This window comes from Pongo pygmaeus, chromosome 2, assembly GCF_028885625.2.
Source record: "Pongo pygmaeus isolate AG05252 chromosome 2, NHGRI_mPonPyg2-v2.0_pri, whole genome shotgun sequence".
NCBI lineage: Eukaryota > Metazoa > Chordata > Mammalia > Primates > Hominidae > Pongo > Pongo pygmaeus.
Window position 1 is genome coordinate 183417800 of NC_085930.1, and position 22243 is coordinate 183440042.

The 22243-nt window shown below is 33.8% G+C and overlaps 1 protein-coding gene across 4 annotated transcripts in view; it reads left to right on the forward strand.

The window, feature by feature from the left end:
* NLGN1 (neuroligin 1) overlaps positions 1-22243 on the forward strand; it is an 889933-nt gene that overhangs the window by 861259 nt on the left and 6431 nt on the right. For all 4 annotated transcript variants that reach the window (XM_063662430.1, XM_063662428.1, XM_054482481.2 and 1 more), the window contains 2 exons: positions 17405-17617; positions 20953-21742. In XM_063662430.1, the coding sequence (XP_063518500.1) occupies positions 17405-17617; positions 20953-21742 (1003 nt within the window). The remainder of the gene's footprint in view (positions 1-17404; positions 17618-20952; positions 21743-22243) is intronic.

The window sequence follows — 22243 nt, forward strand, 5'->3', positions numbered from 1 at the left end:
AAGAATAAGCATTTTATTGGCCCACATTTTAAAACCCAGTTTTTCCTTTCCTTTAGAAATATAAGGATAGTTTCTAGATAAAATCAGCATTTTAAACTGTAAGAAAAATTAATAAAGGTATATAAAACAGGCCTCACATATTCATTTCTTGTCATAAAGAAACGGATTTTTGCCTGGAAAAATACCCCTACTTGTCTAGAATAGTTAAGTGTGGATAAAATATAGTCTGGAAGAAAGGGCAACAGAGTAGGTAGTTTCAATTACTAGATTTTTGCCATCATGTTTCTATAACAAAAAACACCATTACATAAAAATAGTAGATTAGTAAAGCGAAAAGGAGAGGAAATGTATAAAATTCATATTACAACAAAATATTGTTATATAGAAATAGTTTACTAGTAAAGCAAAAAAGAAAGGGAACATACACAGTATAGTGAGTTGTTTGAGTAAAGAAATCCACAACCTATTTTTTTCCTTGACTAGCACTGGACTAGAAAACAGAAAAACTAGGATCCTAACCAGCTGTGTGAAATCAGGCAATTTACATTCCCTCTCTGATCCTCAGTTTTCTCATTTGAAAAATTATATGGTCACCCTAGTTACTGAAGTCTCTTCCAGCCCTAATATTTTTGTTGGAATTCTTTACAGTCTTTATCTTTAAGACATCAGAGTTCTCAAATTTTAGGATACATCAAAATCACCTGGGAATTTGACAAGACAGCAGATTCCACCCTAGAGATTCTAAGCCCCTCTCCAGAAACTGATTCAGTACATAGGCTCCAAAGCATCATTTTCCACATACTGTCTCCACGGTGAGATTGCAGGAAGGTGAAAAAGGGAGAACAGGAGACGTGTCTTATTAAAACTATAAATTAAGTAACTAGCACAGTGTCTGGCAAAGAATAGATGCCCAACAAATGTTGATTTAATGAACTATTTTTCATTAAAAGATTCATGTTCATGATATTAATTGATTTTCATCATTATCTGATTCTCTAGGAGAACGAGGGGATATTTCTAACAGAGGGAAAATAGTCTAGGTTGCTCAGTACCTACAAATTGATGTAGAAGTGCTTTGTAAAATTAGCAAATGTTTTAAAAAATATTTCTTTTTTTAACATAGCTCCCCTCCAATCTTCAATGTAAAAGAAAAAAAATGAATTCTGTACTTGTATACTTTTTGTAAGTGGCATAATAACAATATACTCTTTTTATTCTGAAAAAGGACTCACTCTTTACAGTAAAGTGCTGGAAAATCAAGCCGTCACTTCAACCCACAGCATCTGTCTCTTGCACCATCTCTGCCAAATGTCACGCTTCCTCTCGGGTTTGATTCTGCTACTGTATCTGGGAGAGTATGCCTCGCTGCATAGCTTGTAATATCCGTCTCTGTGCCTTCCAGTCTCAGATTCCCTCTCATTTCACCTCATGTATATTAATACAGAGATTAGTTTCACTTTTTTCCTTGAATAGCTAATCACTTGGCAGCCAACATCCAACTGTGGCATTACAGGTCAAATCAGCTGAAAAGGACAGTGACTTCAAGCAGGAAAATAAAATGCTTAGTGAAAACTGCACCCAGAACAGGACCTCAGACTTGTCACCCGGACATGAAAGATTTATTTTCAATTACAAATCTGAGCTTAATATGAGGGCACCCTGGGGGAGATTCAGATCACTGCCTCTTCTAAATTGACCTTCTACTTGTTCAATATTTCCTCTCTGCTGAACAGCATTCCATGACCCTCTGAGCTGAAGATCCATATTAGCTGCTGTAGTCATTCCAACCCTAGGAAAACTTTTGAAAAATTTCTCTAACTGAAGGCCAAGTTACATGAATAATTTTCTCCTTGGTGAGCCTTCACTGGCTAACACAGCAATAGATTTGGGGCTTCAGACAGTACCTCCAGAGGACTGCAGAAGCCAATATCACCATGTTGCTTAAACTTGAGTGGAATCCGAAAGCCAAAAATCATTCCAATTTTCAATATTAGGTGGATTAATTGTAAACAGCTAACTCAGAACTATCATATATCCCCTTGGCGTTAGTAAACAAGATTCCTTGAGGCTAGCTGCTGATACTGCTACACTGGCTGCTGGAATCAGGGGTTTGCCTCAGGATATTTCAGTTCCTCGTTCTAGTGCATTTATGCGCACTTAGCAGATGCACCAAAATACATACCATATGGCCCTAATATAGGGTTCGCAAACTTGTCTCTTAAAAACTACTGATTGTAATTTCTTAGGAAAAGTCCTTTTTAAATTTTTTTTTTTTTTTTGGTAATTTAAAGTTTAAGGTAGTGAGAAACTTGAATTATCTTTCAAGTTTTATCAGAGACCTGATTATTGAAAAGTAGCTTAGTGTAATTTTCTTTCTTCTATAGCTTTCACTACATCTAACTTGAGACTTTTCTCTCTACATGTGTTTCTAGATCATTTGTTGTAGAATACTTACACCATTCTTGGTTTTTTCACCTTTGAGTCTAATTATTATGCCCATAATCATGGCTAATTGTGTTAGATGAAAATAAACATATTACCTTCACTTAGTTAATCTTATCGATATTTAGGTTTTCCATAGTGATTTTATCTACATAATGTCAGGAAAGGTAGATACAATCTACCATTGTGTCTACCAATACAAAAAAAAAATTGGGTCCAGTTTTTCCTTTCCTTTAGAAATATAAGGATAAAATCTAGATAAAATCAGCATTTTTAACTGCAAGAAAAATCAATAAAGATATATAAAACAGGCCTCACATATTCATTTCTAGTTTTTGTAAACACAGTATAGTCTAACTATATTTGTATTTAGGCTATGCATAAAGAGAAATCATTAACTAATTCTCCCTTGTTATATATATATATTTTTTAACTACTTTTTTTCCAGAATCAAAGGTGCTTAGAAATAGCCACCTTTAACTTCGTAAGTATTTATGATACACCTACTATATGTGTGGCACTTTGCCAGATATGGGGATGGTGTTAAACAAATTTCCAACTCAGTGTTGGTACACACCTACAAATGAATGTCTAGATTAAACTGGGTGTTTTAGAGGAAGGTAGGATAACTATGTCTGAAGTACTCCCAAAAAACATTTAAGCAAAACCTTAGAGACAGAAGGAGTTGATCATTTAAATAAGTCAAAGATTGGGAGGCCGAGGTGGGCGGATCACAAGGTCAGGAGATCGAGACCATGCTAGCTAACACGGTGAAGCCCCATCTCTACTAAAAATACAAAAAATTAGCCAGTTGTGGTGGCGGGCGCCTGTAGTCCCAGTTACTCGGGAGGCTGAGGCAGGAGAAGGCCATGAACCTGGGAGGCGGCAAGTCAAAGAGCAGTGGTACTTTGCAGAGAGGAATCTGTGAATGAGAGTGACAGTGATAAAAATCAGCCAAACTCCCTCTGACTGCAAAGACTAGAATATTTTGATCAATTTTGAGATTTAAAGAGAATATTTAGGTTATTATAGAACTAAGTCTTTTTCTCTTTCTTTATTTTCTTCTATTTATTTATTTATGTATTTTTGAGATAGGGTCTCACTCTGTCACCCAGGCTGGAGTGTAATAGTGTGATCTCAGCTTACTGCAACCTCTGATTCCTGGGCTCAAATGATCCCCCCCATTTCAGCCTCCTAAGTAGCTGGAACTACAGTCATGTACCACCATGCCCAGCTAATTTTTGCAGTTTTTATATAGATGATGTTTTGCCATGTTACCCAGGCTGGTCTCAAACTCCTGGGCTCAAGTGATCCGCCCACCTCGGCCTCCCAAAGTGTTGAGATTACAGGCATGAGCCACTGCTCTTGGCTTTCTTGAACAGAAAATTTCTATTCAAAAATTATAAAGGAAGTTTTAAATGTATTGAGCATAGTGTATGTTAATCTTCTCCCATTCCCAGGGTATCGTGATAAGTCAAAGGCCAAGTTCATTAAGCTACATGCTCCATCAGGCAACAGAATATAGTAATAGAAGTCCTATCAGGAAGTTCATTCATTTATTATTTATTTATTATTTCATGAAATATTTATTCCATGGAAATTAAGCTAGGTGTCAGGAACACAAAGGTATACTCTGTTTATTCAGGGGACATAGGCCAATACACCCAGTGACAACAACTTGTCAAGAGCGCCAATGGAAGTAAATCCAGAGATTGGTTGCTTAATCATCTTCTCTATATCCTCCAAAATGCTGTCCCACTTCTCCGACAATATTTGAAATGTTCAAAGAAAGCTGATTCCTTGCCCTCCTCATTATCTTTAATTTTTCTAGTGACATAATCTACATAACTCATATTACCATGCTATTTCCATAATCTATGAAATTTAAGCCATTAATAATATTTTTTAGCTAGGATGAATTATAGGCATTAGTGATTTCAATTTTTATTTGGTGTGTGCATGTGTGTTTGTGTGTGTATGGCAGTGTGTTGGTACTTCTATGTGCAATGTATGTGAGATTATTTAGTATTGTTCTAGATTGTGGTTTTACCCCATTTTATGCCTCTTTTTTGGAAATGAAATACCCCTATACTCCAAAACTTAGGAATAAGCTTCAGTTTCTGTTTCCTGTAATTACTAGAATTTTGAAATAATTTTCACATGCAAAAATCAACTCAAGATGGATTAAAGACTTAAATGTAAAACCCAAAACTGTAGAAACCCTAGAAGAAAACCTAGGCAATACGATTCAGGACATAGGCACAGGCAAAGATTTCATGACGAAGACACCAAAAGCAATTACTAAAAAAGCAAAAGTTGACAAATGGGATCTAATTAAACTAAAGAGATTCTGCACAGCAAAGAAATTGTCAACAGAGTAAACAGACAATCTATCAAATGGAAGAAAATTTTTGGAATCTATCCATCTGACAAAGGTCTAATATCCAACATCTCTAAGGAACTTAAACCACTTTATAAGAAAAAAACTACCCCACTAAAAAGTAGGCAAAAGACATGAACACGCACTTCTCAAAAGAAGACATAATTGCAGCCAACAAACATATATAAAAAAGCTCATCATCACTGGTCATTAGAGAAATGCAAATCAAAATCACAATGAGATACCATCTCACATCAGTCAGAATGGCTGTTATTAAAAAGTCAAAAAACAACAGAGGCTGATGAGGTTGTGAAGAAAAAAGAATGCTTTTACACTGTTGATGGGAGTGTAAATTAGCTTAATAATTGTGAAAGAGAATGTGGCAATTCCTCAAAAACCTAGAGGCAGAAATACCATGTGACCCAGCAATCCCATTACTGGCTATATATCCAAAGGAATATTAATTGTTCTGTTATAAAGATATATGCACACATATGTTCATTGCAGCACTATTCACAAATAGCAAAGACATGAAATCAACCGAAGTGCCCATCAATGATAGACTGGATAAAGAAAATGGAGGTACATATAGGCCATGGAATATTATGCAGCCAATAAAAGGAATGAGGTATGTCCTTTGCAGGACAGGATGGATCTGGGAGCCATTACCCTCAACAAACTAATGCAGGAACAGGAAGCCAATTAGTCAGAGTTGTCTAGAGGGACAGAACTAGTGGAATATATATATATACATATATAAAAAATATATATATATAAAATATATATATATAAAATATATATATATAAAATATATATATATAAAATATATATATATAAAATATATATATATAAAATATATATATATATTCAGTTTCTGTTTCCTGTAATTACTAGAATTTTTAAATAATTTTCATATGCAAAAATCAAAACACATGTGTGATGGTTAATACTGCGTGTCAACTTGATTGCATTGAAGGATACAAAGTATTGATCCTGGGATGATCTGTGCAGCAACTTTATATATATATATATAAAGTTGGAAAAATAATAATTTTTATAATTACCTTTTGTAATTTTAATGCACATTCATTAAATTTTTTGTAAATTAAATTAATTTGATAATTACTAAGTATTTAGGAATTATATATGGGAAGACCATTCAAAAATTTTAACTGGACAAATAAAGGAAAGCCAAAGTCCCCTAACTACTAGTTAGAGGTTTCTTGTAAAATTGCTGTGTTTATTGGCCAAAGAAAAGATGTGTTCAAAGGTAATGGGTACATGTCAAAATGACATAGGAACCAGCTTTGAGGGGCTCCCATTAGCCATATGTGGGACAATTGTAGCATCAAAATATGGCAGTAAAAGATTATAACCACTAGAACAAAATAAGAACCCATGAGTCCATAATGATATAAACAAATGAATAAGTGAATAAAAGTTGAAAAGAAGAAAAAGCTTTTTTTAACAGCCAATTCCAACTAATAATAAACAAATGATAACATTAAATTTTCTTAAAGATCAACAGATGTTAAGATTAGTGTGCAAAAGTGATGAAAAAGAAAATGTTTATAGTTTCAATATATCTATATACTTTATACTTATCCCTTGCAAAGGGAAAATAGTAACTTTCTAATGGAGAAATGGCAAAATTACCACCCTAACCAAACGGTCAATGGGCAAAGCAACATCATGTGCCTCCTGCTGTAGTGCATGGAGATGAAACAACATTTCTTCACTAATCTTTTACCAGAAATGCATAACCTGAATGTAATTATGAAGAAACATCAGATAAACCCTGATTGAGAGACATTATATGCAATAACAGACCTATATTCCTCAAAAAATGTCAAAGTCAAGAAAAATAAAGACCAACAAACTGTTCAAAGTTAAAAGGACTAAATAGAAAACTAAATTCAACATGTGAGTTCAGGTTTGCTAGGAGAGGGAGAGAAAAGAAAGGGAAGGGAGGAAAAGGAAAGAAGGAGAGGGTGGAAGAGGGGAGAGTAAAAGGTATTATGTTGGAGATATGGTTGAAGTGTGGACAGTAGCTCTTTCTACCATTTTTTAAATGTTTCTGTAATACTGAAAGTATTAAAAAGTTTTAAAATCACTAAATCAGTCACAATAGCTTTTATTGAGAAGACTATAATATTATCAGCATATAATAAATACCAGGTTTTCCTAGTCATTCATTAGGGGGACATTTATCCTCTCAAAAAATCTTGAGATATTAGAAATAAAATATGGAAAATAATCTAGTCTAGCCAACATTCTTGCTAAATTATCTTGTCATTTTTATACATTACCCAGACCTTATCTTATGTCTTTCTCTTTTTATTATTTGTGTCTGTCTCAGGGATCAGCTAGTGTGAAATTAAAGACCATAGCATCCCTCTTTCCCACTCAGACCCAGCTATTTTCAGTTAATCCTTGCTACGTCTTTCATGATGATCAGATTTCTCACGTATCACCTCTCTCTCTCGCTGTCGCTCTCTCCCTCATTCTCCCTCATCCTCACACTTTTTTTGGAGGAGATGGCTTTTTTTTCTACTCTCTTTTTTCGATAGCCTAAAAATTGCATCAATTATGTGTATTAGCAATTAAAAAAAAAAACTATTCTAAGGTAATGAATTGCCAGCAAATCAAGACACAATGTCCATTATTTCATCATCATCATAGTATTTTGGCTCACAAAACTGTTTTTATTACAATACAATTAACTGTTTGGTTTCAGTTCTAAGAAACTACCTACAGTGAATACAAACATGTTTCTTACCCTTAATAGAATTCCTTAAATTTGTTTATTGTATAACAAAATACTCTTACTCTACCTAAAACTAAGAGGGCTATATATATATATATACATACACACACACACACACACACACATATATGCACTGAGGGCCATATATATATAGATATATGAGGGTCATATTTTTATATATATTTATACATATATATATATAAAATAACAAAATACTCTACCTAAAACTAAGAGGGCTATATATATATATATATAGCCAAAGTATTTTTATACATCTATATATATATGTAGCCCTCTTAGTTTTAGGTAGAGTATTTTGTTATAATATATATACACACACATATATATATATATATACATACATATATATATGTACATACACACATATATATATATACACATATATATATCCCTCAGTGCATATATATGTGTGTGTTTATATATATATATTTTTTTTCTTTCCAACTTTTAGGTTAAGTGGCAATATGTGCAGGTTTGTTACATGGGTAAATTGCATGTCAATGGGGTTTAATGTACAGATTATTTTGTCACCAAGGTAATGAACATAGTATCTGATAGTTTTTTCAATCTTCACCCTCCCCCTAGCCTCCACCCTCAAGTAGGCCCTGGTGTCTATAGTTCCCTTCTTTGTGTCCATGTGTATTCAATATTTAACCTCCACTTACAAGTGAGAAGATGCAGTATTCTGTTTTCTGTTCTGGTGTTAATTTGCTTAGGATAATGGCCTCAAGCTCCATCCATGTTGCTGCAAAAGTCATGATTTTGTTCTTTTTCTATGGCTGCATATATTTCCACAGTGTATATGTACTACATTTTCTTCATCCAATCCACCACTGATGGGTATCTATGTTGACTCCATGTCTTTGCTATTGTGAATAGTGCTGCAATGAACATACATGTGCATGTGTCTTTATGGCAAAACTATTTCTATTTCTTTGAGTATATACCCAGTAGTGGGATTGCTAGGTCGAACGATATTTCTATTCTAAGTTCTTCAAGAAATCTCTAAACTGCTTTCTACAGTAGCTGAACTAATATCATTCCACAAGTAGTGTATAAGCATTCCCTGTGATTCACAACCTTACCAGCATGTTATTTTTTGAATGTATGTATTTTGAGATGCCTTGCCAACTCTTTTCCATGGGCTAGTTTAAAAATGTGGTAAATTTAACCCTATTTTGTATATTATAAATATTTAACTTTTTGTCATTTTTAAAAACTTTTTTCTTTTAATTCTTCTTGACTTCATTTTTTTTCAGTAAAAATGGATAAGTGGTTTATTCTACTTAATGAAATAGGTGATAATAAAGAAAATGTCAAATTTGTTAGTTGATTATAGCCACAGTATTTTTATACAACATATATTAAGCCCCCTGCATACTGAACACATTATCTCTTCTAATAATGATAATTTTATGGGGTGGGTACTATTACTAACATTGTCTATTAGGAAACCAAAACTCAGAGGGACTAACTAATTGACACAGTAATTTGCTCACAAACCTGTATTAGTCTGTTTGTGTCGCTATAAAGGAATATGAAAGGCTGGATAATTTATAAAGCAAAAAGATTTATTTGGCTCATGGTTCTGCAGTTCTGTATAAGAAACATCACAGCAGCATCTACTTCTGGTGAGAGCCTCTGGCTTCCACTCATGGCGGGAGGCAAAGAGGAACCATTGTGTCATGTGAGGAGGGGAACAAGCCATTCATGAAGGATCTGCTCCCATGACCCAAACTCCTCCTAATAGGCCCCACCTCCTACACTGGGGATCAATTTTTAACCTGAGATTTGAAGGAAACAGATATCCAAACTATACTAACATCCTCGTTATCCTACTAAGTCTGGCTGTCTTTTTACTAAATGTTGGGGGAATCTCAAGAGTCTCTCAAACTTTAGGACCTTGGCCTGTATTCTAGACCAGTATTCTGGGATAGCCTACCGGGCCACATGTCCTCTTATCTCATCTCCAATAAGCCCCACCCAGGATTGTCCTATTTTCCTCTCTTCAAAGCTAATGCCACCCACACTGCATCTTAGAGTTCTTTCCCTCAAGATTGGCTGCTGAGAGGGATTTTTCCTAAGTTCTCACTTCATTGCTGCCATCTAAGAAAGATACATAGACCTCTTTCATTTGGAAAGTTTAATTGTTAGTCTTCATGTGTTAATGTAATAGAAAATTATAACATTAATGCTGTCCTTCGTTCAGCAAACATGTATATAACGACTATCTGGGGACAATTACAGTGGATGGAGCTTCTAGTCCAGAAAAAAATAAAGAATATGAATAACTTATAAATAGTACATTACAAAGCACACACACACATAGGTTACAATGGGAACACTTAAGAGAGATAAAAATAAATATTGAACAGTTAGAAAATTGCAAAATTTGTATAGTTTTTATTGTTCCTGAAGCTACATAGTATGATTCTGAAGTATGTAGTTCCTGAGGACCTTTTTTTTTTTTTTTTTTTTTTTTTTTTGTGGTAATTTTTAAATTTATTTACAAACAACTTTGCTTCCTGGGACAGAAGACAGGTCTTCCCTTTTCAACAAAAAATAAATCAAATATGACATTCCATTAGCACGTAAGGCAAAAATGAGACTTCCATAGTCTTGAACACAAGATACTTGTTTCTAGTTGAGAGGACCTTTTTTATATGATAGACGTTGTCGTTTCTTCAATGTCATGCTTTGAAGTGCACTATGTCTTTAAATCACAAGACATATTCCCGCACAATCAAAGCAATTAGAAATGAAGGATGTGATTTCTTTTGTCTCAAAAGCCCTTTTAGAAGAGATATTTCTTCTTTTTTCACTTCTTTGTGAAAGCAGTTATTCAAACTGCACAGGAACTTTGTGAACTTTGAATACCAGGTTTGCTGTCCAGATACACACAGACAGGAAATACACAATAGCCTAAATCAGGGTGTGCTGGATAAACTTTTCTTAAGATGCAGGCCCAGGAAACACTAACAGCCTTAAATTGTGGTGATGGGGGCTGGAGCTGGGGGTTACTTTCTCCCTAGTATCTTGGGGCATTCTTGAAATGGGAATGGTATTCATGATTCAGAGCTAAGTAAATCAGGGCCCTTTTTTCTAACCATTACAACCTAAATTGGGAAGAAATCTGGTTAAAATAAATACTTCAGTCTTATTTGGGGGAAGGAGTCACAAGATGTTAAAATTGAGTGTAACATAGAAGGAACAATCTCACCTCTTTACCTTGGAGATGGTGAAAGTTTGGAATTTGGAAACTGAAAACCAAAGAAATAGCTATAGGTGTTTTCTTTCCAGGCATCTATTTACAGTCATCTTCTTCTTTCCCACTGTACTCCACTGCGTCCAGCTGTCAGTGATCAGAAGCCATGACCAGCAACACAGTGTGTTATTTCTGAGACAAGTCATTAAAGAGCAAATTGTCTTAGAACAAATTGATAAGTAGATTCACCAAAACATAAAATTTTGGAAATACCACCAAGTTGTTTGATGTTAAGATATTAACCTCATTTCAGAGCCAGGTTTTTTTTTTTCCAAAGGATACACATAAAAAGGAAATTATTTTTACTTTATCCTTCATTGCTTTCTAAGAAGAATTTAGACAGTAACCTTCAAGGGAACACAATAGCAAGGAAGCTAGCTATATGTGGTGAATAATTAAATGCTGTGTGTGTGTGCTTTACCCTCCCACGGAACACAGGTTGTCCAATTTGGAGAATTTTTTTATTATTATAGTAAAAAAAATTTAACATTAAATTTGTCATTATTACCATTTTTACATATACTGTTCAGTAACTGTAGTAATATATTAAGTATATTCACATTGTTTAGCAACAGATCTCTAGAACTTTTTCATACAACACTGAAACTCCATACTCATTAAATACTAATTCCCCCTTCCCCTTTCTCCACAGCTCTTGGTAACCACCTTTCTAATTTCTGTTTCTATGATTGTGACTACTTTAGATATTTCATATGAGTAGAATCCTACAGTATTTGCTTTTTTTGTGACTGGCTTATTTCACATAGCCCATTGTCTTCAGAGGCTCATCCATGTTGTAGCATGTAACAAGATTTGCTTCTTTTTTAAAGCTACACAATATTCCATCATATGTATATTTTCTTTATCTGTATTTTCTTTATACATTCATCTGTCAATGAACACTTGGGTTGCTTCCTCTTGGCTATTATATATAGTACTTAGATGAACATGGACTTGCAAATTTCTTGTTGGGATCCTACTTTGAATTCTTTTGTATATATACCCAGAAGAACGATGCTGAATCATATACTAATCCTATGTTTAATTTTTTGAGGAATCTCCAAACTATTTTTGATAAGGGCTATATGTCTTACATTCCCACCAAAACAAGGGTTGCAAATCTTCTACATCCTTGCCAACACTAAGTATTTCCTATTTTTTGATAGTAGTCATCCTGTGGGTGTGAGGGGATATCACAGTGTGGGTTTGATTTGCATTTTTTAATGATTAGTGATGTTGAATATCTTTTCATGTGTTTATTGTCCATTTGTATATCTCTTTGAAGAAATGTGTATTTAAGTTCTTTGCCCATTTTTAAATTAGGTTATTTGGATTTTTTGTTGTTGTTGTTTAGTTGTAAAAATTTCTGGATATTAATGCTTTATCAAATATATAATTTGCAATTGTTTTCTCCCATTCTGTTGATTTCCTTTCTTTTTTTTTTTTTGATGTGCAGATGTTTTGAAGTTTGGTGTAGTCTTGTTTATTTTTTATTTTGTTTCCTGTGCTTTTGGTTTAATATCCAAGAAATCATTGCCAAATCTAATTTCCTGAAATTCTTAATCTATATTTTATTTTAGGAGTTTAATAGTTTTGGGTTTTTTCATTTTGAGTTAATTTTTATATGGTGTATGCTGAGTCCAACTTCATTGTTCTGTATCTGGATATCCATTTTCCCAGCATCATTTGTTGAAGAAACTGTTCTTTTGCCATTGTACAGTCTTGGCACTTTTGTCAAGAATCATTTGGCCATATATGCCTAATTGTGGGGATTTAAATACATTATATTTTAAACAATTTTGACTCAAACAGAAATAAAGAGAAACTAATCGTATTCTAGCATGAGGATTTTATTTCTGTATAGCCGTGTCACTCCATTAGAAGACAATATTTTTCATAGGTGAGTAGTGACAGATAGAAGGGATAGTTGCTTGCTGAAAGTTTGGAGGTTAATTGACTAATTAGAATGATTTCAAGGGTCTAAGAAGAAAAGAGGAAGACCTGGTATAAGTCTGTGACATGAAGTTTAAAGCAGGAGACAGAGGCAGAATGCAGAGGAAGACATGACTGAACTTGGCAACTGAAAAGATAAGGAGAGTTAGCACATAGGATTTCGAGTTGGATTTTTACCTGGAAGAATTCAAGGTTTTATTTCCACAGTTTTAAATCCTTTTAGGTTTAAGATGCAAAGTCCTTAATGAGCTATTTTTCTGATCCGTATTCCCAAGTCCCTAGAAGGACATCTCACTATCATTCAGAGTCTCATGTCTGCAAGGCTGGCTCTTTAATACTCAGTATGGTCTCTATTTTGAAATACTTAGCAATGTGACTCAAAGAACAAACCACAGTCATTTGTATCCAGGCAACAGCATTGATAAACACTGCAAATTTCTTTTCTACCTTATAGCTTGAGCTACATAATGTGGACTAAAAAGAATATTGTATTCTATTCAGTGTTTCTGGAAATTAACAACTATAAACATAGACACTCAAATATGCTCCTACCTTAAAAAAGAAGGAAGCACAGCTACAGTACAGAATCACTGTCATCTTAAATTTCTGACATTCTAGATGTCATCTCAAATGTAAACAGTCTTTTTTTTTTTTTTAACATTCTAAAGATATTTGTACATGGTTGTTTGATTGTATTGTAAGAGACCTAAGTATAAACTGAGTCAACCAATAAACCGGAGGGCTACTGCCTGACAGTTTAAATTAGCTCCTTTCACACCCCTTAGGGTCTGCCTATCAGAGAGTTATCTGAGTTCCATATACAACAGTAGCCCAAGCCAATACCTTGATCACAGTAATTATCTGTTTTTATTTATTTTCCTCTTGTCCAATTTATTTCAGCCTGGTTATTTTTCCATTCCAAGAGCCTATGCACCCATGTTCAATTACCTGGTTTCTCTCTAGCACTTGAAACTAACTCTAGTTGCCAGATCAGGTAAGCAGAAAATTCAAGCTAAGCCTGCTCAGTAGATGTAATCAACTAGTAGTTTCATGTAGGAACCACAAATGGAGATGTTTTTTGATAGACTGAATTTTTAAGTGGGAAGACTGGTATTAAATAAATTCTATTTGGACAAATAGGTGAATGACAATTGTAATAGATATATGAATCAGTCAAATAATTTTTAGCGTAATTGCAATTATGAATGTTGAGAGTTAGCCTTAAATCTAAAATTACTAATTGTTAAAGTTTTACATTCCTGAGTCAAGTAAATTAAGTAGTTGAATTTTTGGGGGAAAATTTTGTGAATTTTTCTGAAAAGGAAAAGAGTTTGTTTTATAGTCATTATTGTTCTATTTTACAAAAATAATAATGTGTCAATGTGTTACGATAATAATTAGTCACACATCCCAGGAACTTAAAATGAGTGTCAAGAAAAGCGAGATAAAGTAGTGACTATCTGTTAAGAATGATTTAAGTGACATTAAAGGAAAAGCCTTCTTCTCCAAAGTAATCATGAAGTGAGGACTCTGTAAAATTGAGTTCCCCAATGACTGGACTGTAGTTAAGCACTTCAATGTAAAGTTTCAGCTAGGGTGATCTGAAATGGTTGTGCTGTTAAGGACATAACAGCTAAGTCAATTTAAAAAGAACTTTAAATGACTACTTCACTAGATAGCAAGGTATAGAATGCTGTCAATGTACATCACTTGGGTAATTAGCAAACTGTATCTCTTTTGAGACAGCAATTTATTTAACTTTCCTCATTTTGTGCCTTTAACTTACCCACAGGATGTTGTTTGAATATACCATCAGTAATCAAACAGTGTATGCAAGTATATATCTCTTTACCAGTTCTGAAGACATGTTATTTGCTTGGTCAGTTGGCCTTAATAAAGACAGCTGCTATCAGTTTTTCCTAATATAAAACCCAACGTGCTCCCCTAAATTCACTCTAATGATCAGTTAGTTTCAGATGATGATGTGGATGGATGGATAGATAGATAGATAGATAGACAGATAGATAACATACCCGTGAAATACACTAGAATCAGGAATAAGAGAAATTCAGTACTGAAGGGCAAAAATGGAGCTTGACTGAGTAATCTTGGACATTTTGAGGCTACAGCACAATAACTTCTACCCGATGATTTACTCTATTTTCTATGCTGTGGTTTAATAATGACACTTTTGAACTGAATTTATTTTCTTTAAAACTCTTTCTTGAATATATTACAAGACTTCTTTAGACTATATATAAAGTAGAAGTTACTCTTCAGAGGAACTTTTTTTTTTACAGCACTGTTACATAAACACAAAGCTATTTGACGAAAGAGTGCATCTATAACTGGAATTACAGTGGGGATACAATTTAGTTAATGTAGAAATAATTGTCTGATTACCATGGTTCTCTACATACTACACATTGAATGATGATTATTTTATAAGTAAGTTAATTCCGTATGGATGTAAAGATTCATTTGAATGTAACTGGAGTAATTTGAATGTAACTGCAATTACTTTTGCACCAACCTCATAACAAGAGTATTATGTTCTTATTCTTTCATTCACTCTCTCTCTCTCTCACACACACACACACATCCTTTTTCCTTCAAGAGTTTTTCTATCTAATGTACAGTAATCCTTCCATAATATTGTTTTCAGAGTTCATGCCAATAGTCTGTCTTTACAGACCAAAACATTTGTAAGAGAATCTTTCAGAAATTTAAACTAATGATTCTGTCTTATACCAAAGTTCATGCGATAGCAAATAGAGTTAAAAGAATTCCTGCTATGCTTCTGTTTTGTTTTATTGTCCTCTAATTTATATGAATATTGAGTATTTGCAAATACTTCTATCTAACTAGACACATAAAAATTTCCTTAAATTATTATGCAAATTCAATACAAGAGAATGGGTATGACCAGAAAAATTCGTTTATTTGAACTGTATTTTTTACAACTTTAGTCTTAAGGAAAGTTAACATTTTCAGGATTCCACAAACACAGAGACACACACACAAGGAGTTAGAGCTGCAGTTTTATTTCTTAGAATTTTTGATCTTGTAGGAAAAGAATAACTAAGCACTTTCATTTCTTCAAATTTTTCAAAGTTATTCAGGAGAATTTGTCTTCATCTATTCCTTTCTACAATGATCCTAGAGAATTTCTTATCCATTTATTCAGTTTGGTTGTGGATTTATTTGCTAACTTGGTAGGTAGTGTTATCATGGTTTTGTTTTCATAAATGTAATTGATGTCCTAGCTTATTTTATAAAGAGATATATTTCAAATTGAATAAAATAATTTTTATCACAAACATTGACCCATTATGTTGAATTTCTAAAAGTCTCCAATAAGAGAGAATGAATTTTTAAAAATTAGTTCTATAAACTTGTTGAGATTGGAAATTATATCCCTGAATATAATCAACTTATATCTAATAGGACTCTAAATATTTTCTACATAATATAAAATAGTCCATAAGATGGAGTATTTTATGAAACACTTTCTAAATTTTCATTTATACTGAATGCAAAAATATATTGGAGAATAGATGTTTGCTTTACAAGTTATAATAAACACACTATAAAAGCTATCAGGTCGGCTAAATGAGTGAATATGTTTAAGATATTGCTAAGTAATATGTTTGACTCTCCTTTCTGCAACTTTCATATGTAAAACAGTTGCTCAGATCTTAATGCCACAATATTTTTTCTATCCATCTTCTTTTTTTCAATTGCCTTTGCCATTCTGTCAGTTCAGATCCTTAAACTCTCTCCCCTACCTCCATTTTCTCTCCCCCTCATTTTCAGATTCACCTCATTTTCCTACTCATTTTCAGATTTACTACAAAGCAGAGCTCTGAGCATTCCAGAAATATGTCTCAACTTTTCAAAAACCTTCAATTATTCTACACCATTTCCTAATTGAGTAGCTCCCCTCAGTTGGGCATTTAAAGTAGTCCTAAATGTGGCCTCAAGTCATCTCTGACACAGTAATTCTTTCTTAATCATTGATCACCATTGACAAAAATCTACATATTCATATATATGCAGAGTTCTATATAATTTTATGGAGTTTACAAAATCTTTCTCTACAAGTCTTAGAGAAATACCCGCCTGCTCTACACATTTCCATCCTGCCACTCTGCAACACATACCTAACATTCCAACCACGTTCGACGACAAGTAACTTGAGGACAGACACGGTGTTTTCTGCAAAATGCACATTCACATTAGCCCTATGATACTATCCAAATGTCTCCACCGAGTAGCTTGGCCCCTGGAATGTCTTTCCTGAGGTTTTCAGATGTTTGCATTCCCTTTATCTGTTCCTGTTATCTGTTACCTGGATAAGTTGGGAGGCATTTGGGGAAGATAAATGTCATTTTTCAGATTTCAGCCACTACTATTCTTGCTAAAGTAAATTCTTTCGTTATGGTGGAAAATAATTTTTACTAATGAACTTGGACTGTCCTTACCTTGATTAATACAGGCTTCATTTGTGTTTAAATTTGATGTCTATTTGATTCACGTCAGCTCAAAACGTGTTTTCTAAATTTATGTTTTTCAGGTTTCTTGAGTACAGGCGATCAGGCTGCAAAGGGGAACTATGGACTCCTTGATCTCATACAAGCTTTAAGATGGACTAGTGAAAACATTGGATTCTTTGGTGGTGACCCCTTAAGAATCACTGTTTTTGGATCTGGTGCTGGGGGTTCATGTGTCAACCTGCTGACTTTATCCCATTATTCTGAAGGTAACCGTTGGAGCAATTCAACCAAAGGTATTATGCAGGTTGCAAATTTTGACAATTTTGGTGTCTGCATGCCACCACTATCAGTAGTATGTGATGCTCTGTATATTTCTCTGTTCAAACTGAGTGTTAGGTTGAACTCAATATCTGTTTAAAGCTTTGTTTCTTCAGTTTTTCTGTGCATGTTTAAATTTTCGTCAAACTCTTTTCTGTGTCTCCCGTGGAGCTTGGTAAGGATGCCCTTTCAAGCACACTTCAGAATAGTTAGCATTACAGTTACTCTTCTTTCCTTTAAAGGGTGATTTGAGGAAAAAATCAAAGACGTTCTACAGTTCTGTCATCTTTGTTTATTCAGTGATCAAAATCAAAGATGAGACTTGTTACATGCAGGGATTGTATATAATCTATTTTCAAGACAATAGACATTTTAAACCCTTTATTAGTATGAAGCTAACGAAGCGGTCATAAGCTAGTTTGTCTGAAAACATGTGATTTCACTTGTTGTCTGAGTACAGAATGGATTGTTGATTATTTCGCATGCATGATCCAAAATTGTCAAAGCATCAAGGTCACTGGTAGAGCTTTTGATTAAAAAGAAAAATACATTTGATTCAGTGTTTTTTCTATTTTTAACTCCAAAAGCATTATTTTTCCCCCGAAACTTGGCAAGGCAGCATGGAGTATTGAGGCTGCTGAAATCCATGAAATATTTTTCTCGTTTCCATTTTCTGGCTTTGACATGTTTTTTCCAAAGTGCCTGTCCAAGGCTTACCATGTTGTTCTTTATGAGCTCCATCTCCATTTTACCATGCATAGAATCACCCATTCCAACCACATTATTAATCTGAAATTTCACAAGAACAGAAGAGTATTGTTGGAGAAATTTGCAAAGCAAATACTTTTTCTACATTATTTATGTATAATAGAGAGGAAGACAGAGAATATATAAAAACGTACACCATCTTTTAATTTCTGATCTTTTATTGTCATTTTATATCCAAGAAGAAAGTATATACTGTCAAGTATAATTCATGAAGTGTGTTAATTTGTAAGGTTGAGTTTTGTGATAGGAGCACCAGACATATGGTATTTGTTTTTGGTATCAAAAACACATGAATGTTGAATTTCAAAAGAACAGCCAGTCATTAAATGAATCTATATATTTGGAGAATCATATATAGACTCAATTTATTAACATAGTTTACATAACATTTCATTTACATTAGTAAAATTCTGATTCAAGATGACAAAATAACACAGATGAACATTTCCAAGAGACATTTCATCTGTAAAGAAATGGCTTCTTTTGAAATAATAAACTTAGTGTTTCTTTAATTAAACAGATTAGATTGTTCTAATCTCAGTATTTTTACTAATGCCACTATGTAGCTAAAGCAACACTAAGCCACCTCTACAGGTTTCTCAGGGTTACTTGATCAAAAATTGACGTGAAAGCCACCTTTAGCTAGTATCAAACTGGCATTGGTTTAAGAGATGAGTCAGTTAGTTCATCAGCTAACACTGCCAGTCATCAGCTGATGGTGTGGTAAACAGTAGGAAATGGTTATGCAAACAGTTGAAAATACGACATTTTATTATACACTTCAGGAAAATCTGTCTATCCCTGGAAAAAGACATGAACTTAGGTTTGGCCTAAACCTATCTCCAGACTAAGCTGCCTGATTTTACCAGGAGATGCTGAAAAAAAATCTCTTGAAATCATCAAGCTGATTCTGCCTCCAATGGAGATGTAAACTTTAAAGGCAATAAACCCCACAAAGGGCTACACCAATGCTTACGCCTGGATATACCATGAGTCAACCCCATCTTGCATCCACATAAGAGGCACTTTCACTAATGATAAAACATACGTTTTTCCCATATTTTAGGAATCTAGGTGGCATATTTTAGGATATATTGGACATGAGGTGCCTTTCCCTCTAAATCTTTTTTGGTATATTTAGTTAATGTTGAGTCCCTGAAATGGGAAAGAATATTATAGAAATCACCAGGTGCATTTTAGTTACACAATTTTTATTTATTAAAATATTTTCCTGAGCAAATGTTGATAAACAGCTACATAATTTTTAAAATTATCTGTATTTGTATCATTTGCTCTAGCATACTTTGTTCTAGTAAACTAAAAAATACTTATAAAGATGTCAGAAAACCAAAACAAATGTATATTAATACTGTTAGATTTTTTTAGTATCTTCAGAATTATATAGGAACATGTTATAGACATGTTGAATATATAGGCATATTAGGTTAAGAAAAATCTAAAACTTTCCTTCTAATTCAGACAGTGCTTCAACACCTTTGTGAAAAGAGTTTTTATCTCATTAACACATATGAATAATTAAGCATGTTTTTAAATAACTGAAGCACAAAGCTGTATTTGGAAATTGATAATAAATTTAAATATGTAAAAGAAAATAGATAAACTATATTTTTAAAACAGGAATTTTATCAGAAAAATACCTTAATGAGAAGATAAAGTGCATTTGTAAATTTGAATGACATGCAGCACTTAGCTGTATATGGAACCGTCATTTACAATTCTTAAATGCAATTAAACAAAAAGCAGCGGACCTTGTGCTTTTCATCTTTTATGATAAAAACAGTAGTGTACATTCAACAGTGGCAAAAGTTAAATCACCCCACACTAAATCTTTCTGCTGATGGCTTTTTCTTTAACCTAGTGAAAACACTTCAAATGTTATGTCTTCTTCTGAAAGATGAATATTTAGCATACTATGTCTGACATGAAGATCTGGAAAGAGTATGTCTAAAGTGATATTCTGTTTTGTGTGAATTCAGGGCCAACCCCAGGGTATAAACAAACAGCTAGCCCCAGTCATTGTATGAGCCTTCAAGAATTCCTTTTCAAATAACATCTGGTTAAAACAAATATAGAGAATCATTTTGAAGGAAGATAGACACAGCCAAACTGGAGGAAATATTCCAAACAGACAATGTAGAGTCTGTTGGAGAGTTAAATAGGAGAAGATTGGCCCCATCTGGTTAATGTTGATGATAATGTAAGTATTTACACACTCATTGAAGAGCATATTTGGGACTTTTTACCACTATATCTTCTCCGTTTCTTCTTGCCTACTACCTCTTTGAGGCTTCTTGATCCCTAAAGCAGGTGCCACTCAAAGCACAAGACTTAGATCCACCTCTCTAATCCATTATACCCTGTGGTTGGCTTTGTGTACTTCCCTTAAGCAAAAATATCTCTATCTCCCTGTTTCTTGAGCTGTATCTGGGTTTTTATATACATGTCTAAAATATCAGATGTTATTGTTTTACCACAACATTACTCAAAGATCATCTAAAATTCTTTGTTGATTTTCCCATAGGACTTTTTCAACGAGCAATAGCTCAAAGTGGAACAGCCCTTTCCAGCTGGGCTGTTAGTTTTCAACCTGCAAAATATGCTAGAATGTTGGCCACAAAAGTTGGTTGCAATGTTTCAGATACAGTAGAGTTAGTGGAATGCCTACAGAAGAAGCCTTACAAAGAACTTGTTGACCAAGATATTCAACCAGCTCGATACCACATAGCCTTTGGACCTGTGATTGATGGTGATGTAATACCAGACGACCCTCAGATATTGATGGAGCAAGGAGAGTTTCTCAACTATGATATAATGTTAGGAGTGAACCAAGGGGAAGGGTTAAAATTTGTTGAAAATATAGTAGATAGCGATGATGGTATATCAGCTAGTGATTTTGACTTTGCTGTTTCAAATTTTGTTGATAATTTATATGGATATCCTGAAGGCAAAGATGTTTTGAGAGAAACCATTAAGTTCATGTATACTGACTGGGCTGACCGTCATAACCCTGAAACCAGAAGAAAGACATTATTGGCTTTGTTTACGGACCATCAGTGGGTGGCACCAGCTGTAGCCACAGCAGATCTTCACTCAAACTTTGGTTCACCTACATACTTCTATGCCTTTTACCATCATTGCCAAACAGATCAGGTTCCAGCTTGGGCTGATGCAGCCCACGGAGACGAGGTTCCCTATGTACTGGGAATCCCCATGATTGGCCCTACAGAGTTATTTCCTTGCAATTTCTCCAAAAATGATGTGATGCTGAGTGCAGTTGTAATGACATACTGGACAAATTTTGCTAAAACTGGGTATGTACCTAAGGAATGAAGTTTATTTTTAATAAAAATGTTATTTTAACCATTTAAAAATAATAGATATTTATGCCCAGATAATGTCATATTGGATTAATACCTGCAAGATATTACATTCCTTTATTCAGAATTAATTCTATATTATGGTGTATTTAAAAGTCATTGCTTTATTATTTCTGGTGTTTTAGAAGCTCGTTAAGAAAGCACATATCTCAATTGCATTACTTAATTACATCTGCTTTTGGTTTTTGAATTATACAAGACTTGTTATTGTTCAGCAGTAATAAATATTATTTTATAGTGCTTTGTAATTCACAACACTCTTTAATCCTTCCAACTACCTTTCTGAATCTGGCAGATCAGGTACTATTAATCCCACTTTACAAGAAGGAGACCTGAGGCTCTGTGAGTGTCATAGAGATGTTCACATGTCTGGTATATAGCAGAGCCTAGTCTCAAACCTTCATCTGCTAATTTAAAATCAAAAATCCTTTCCAC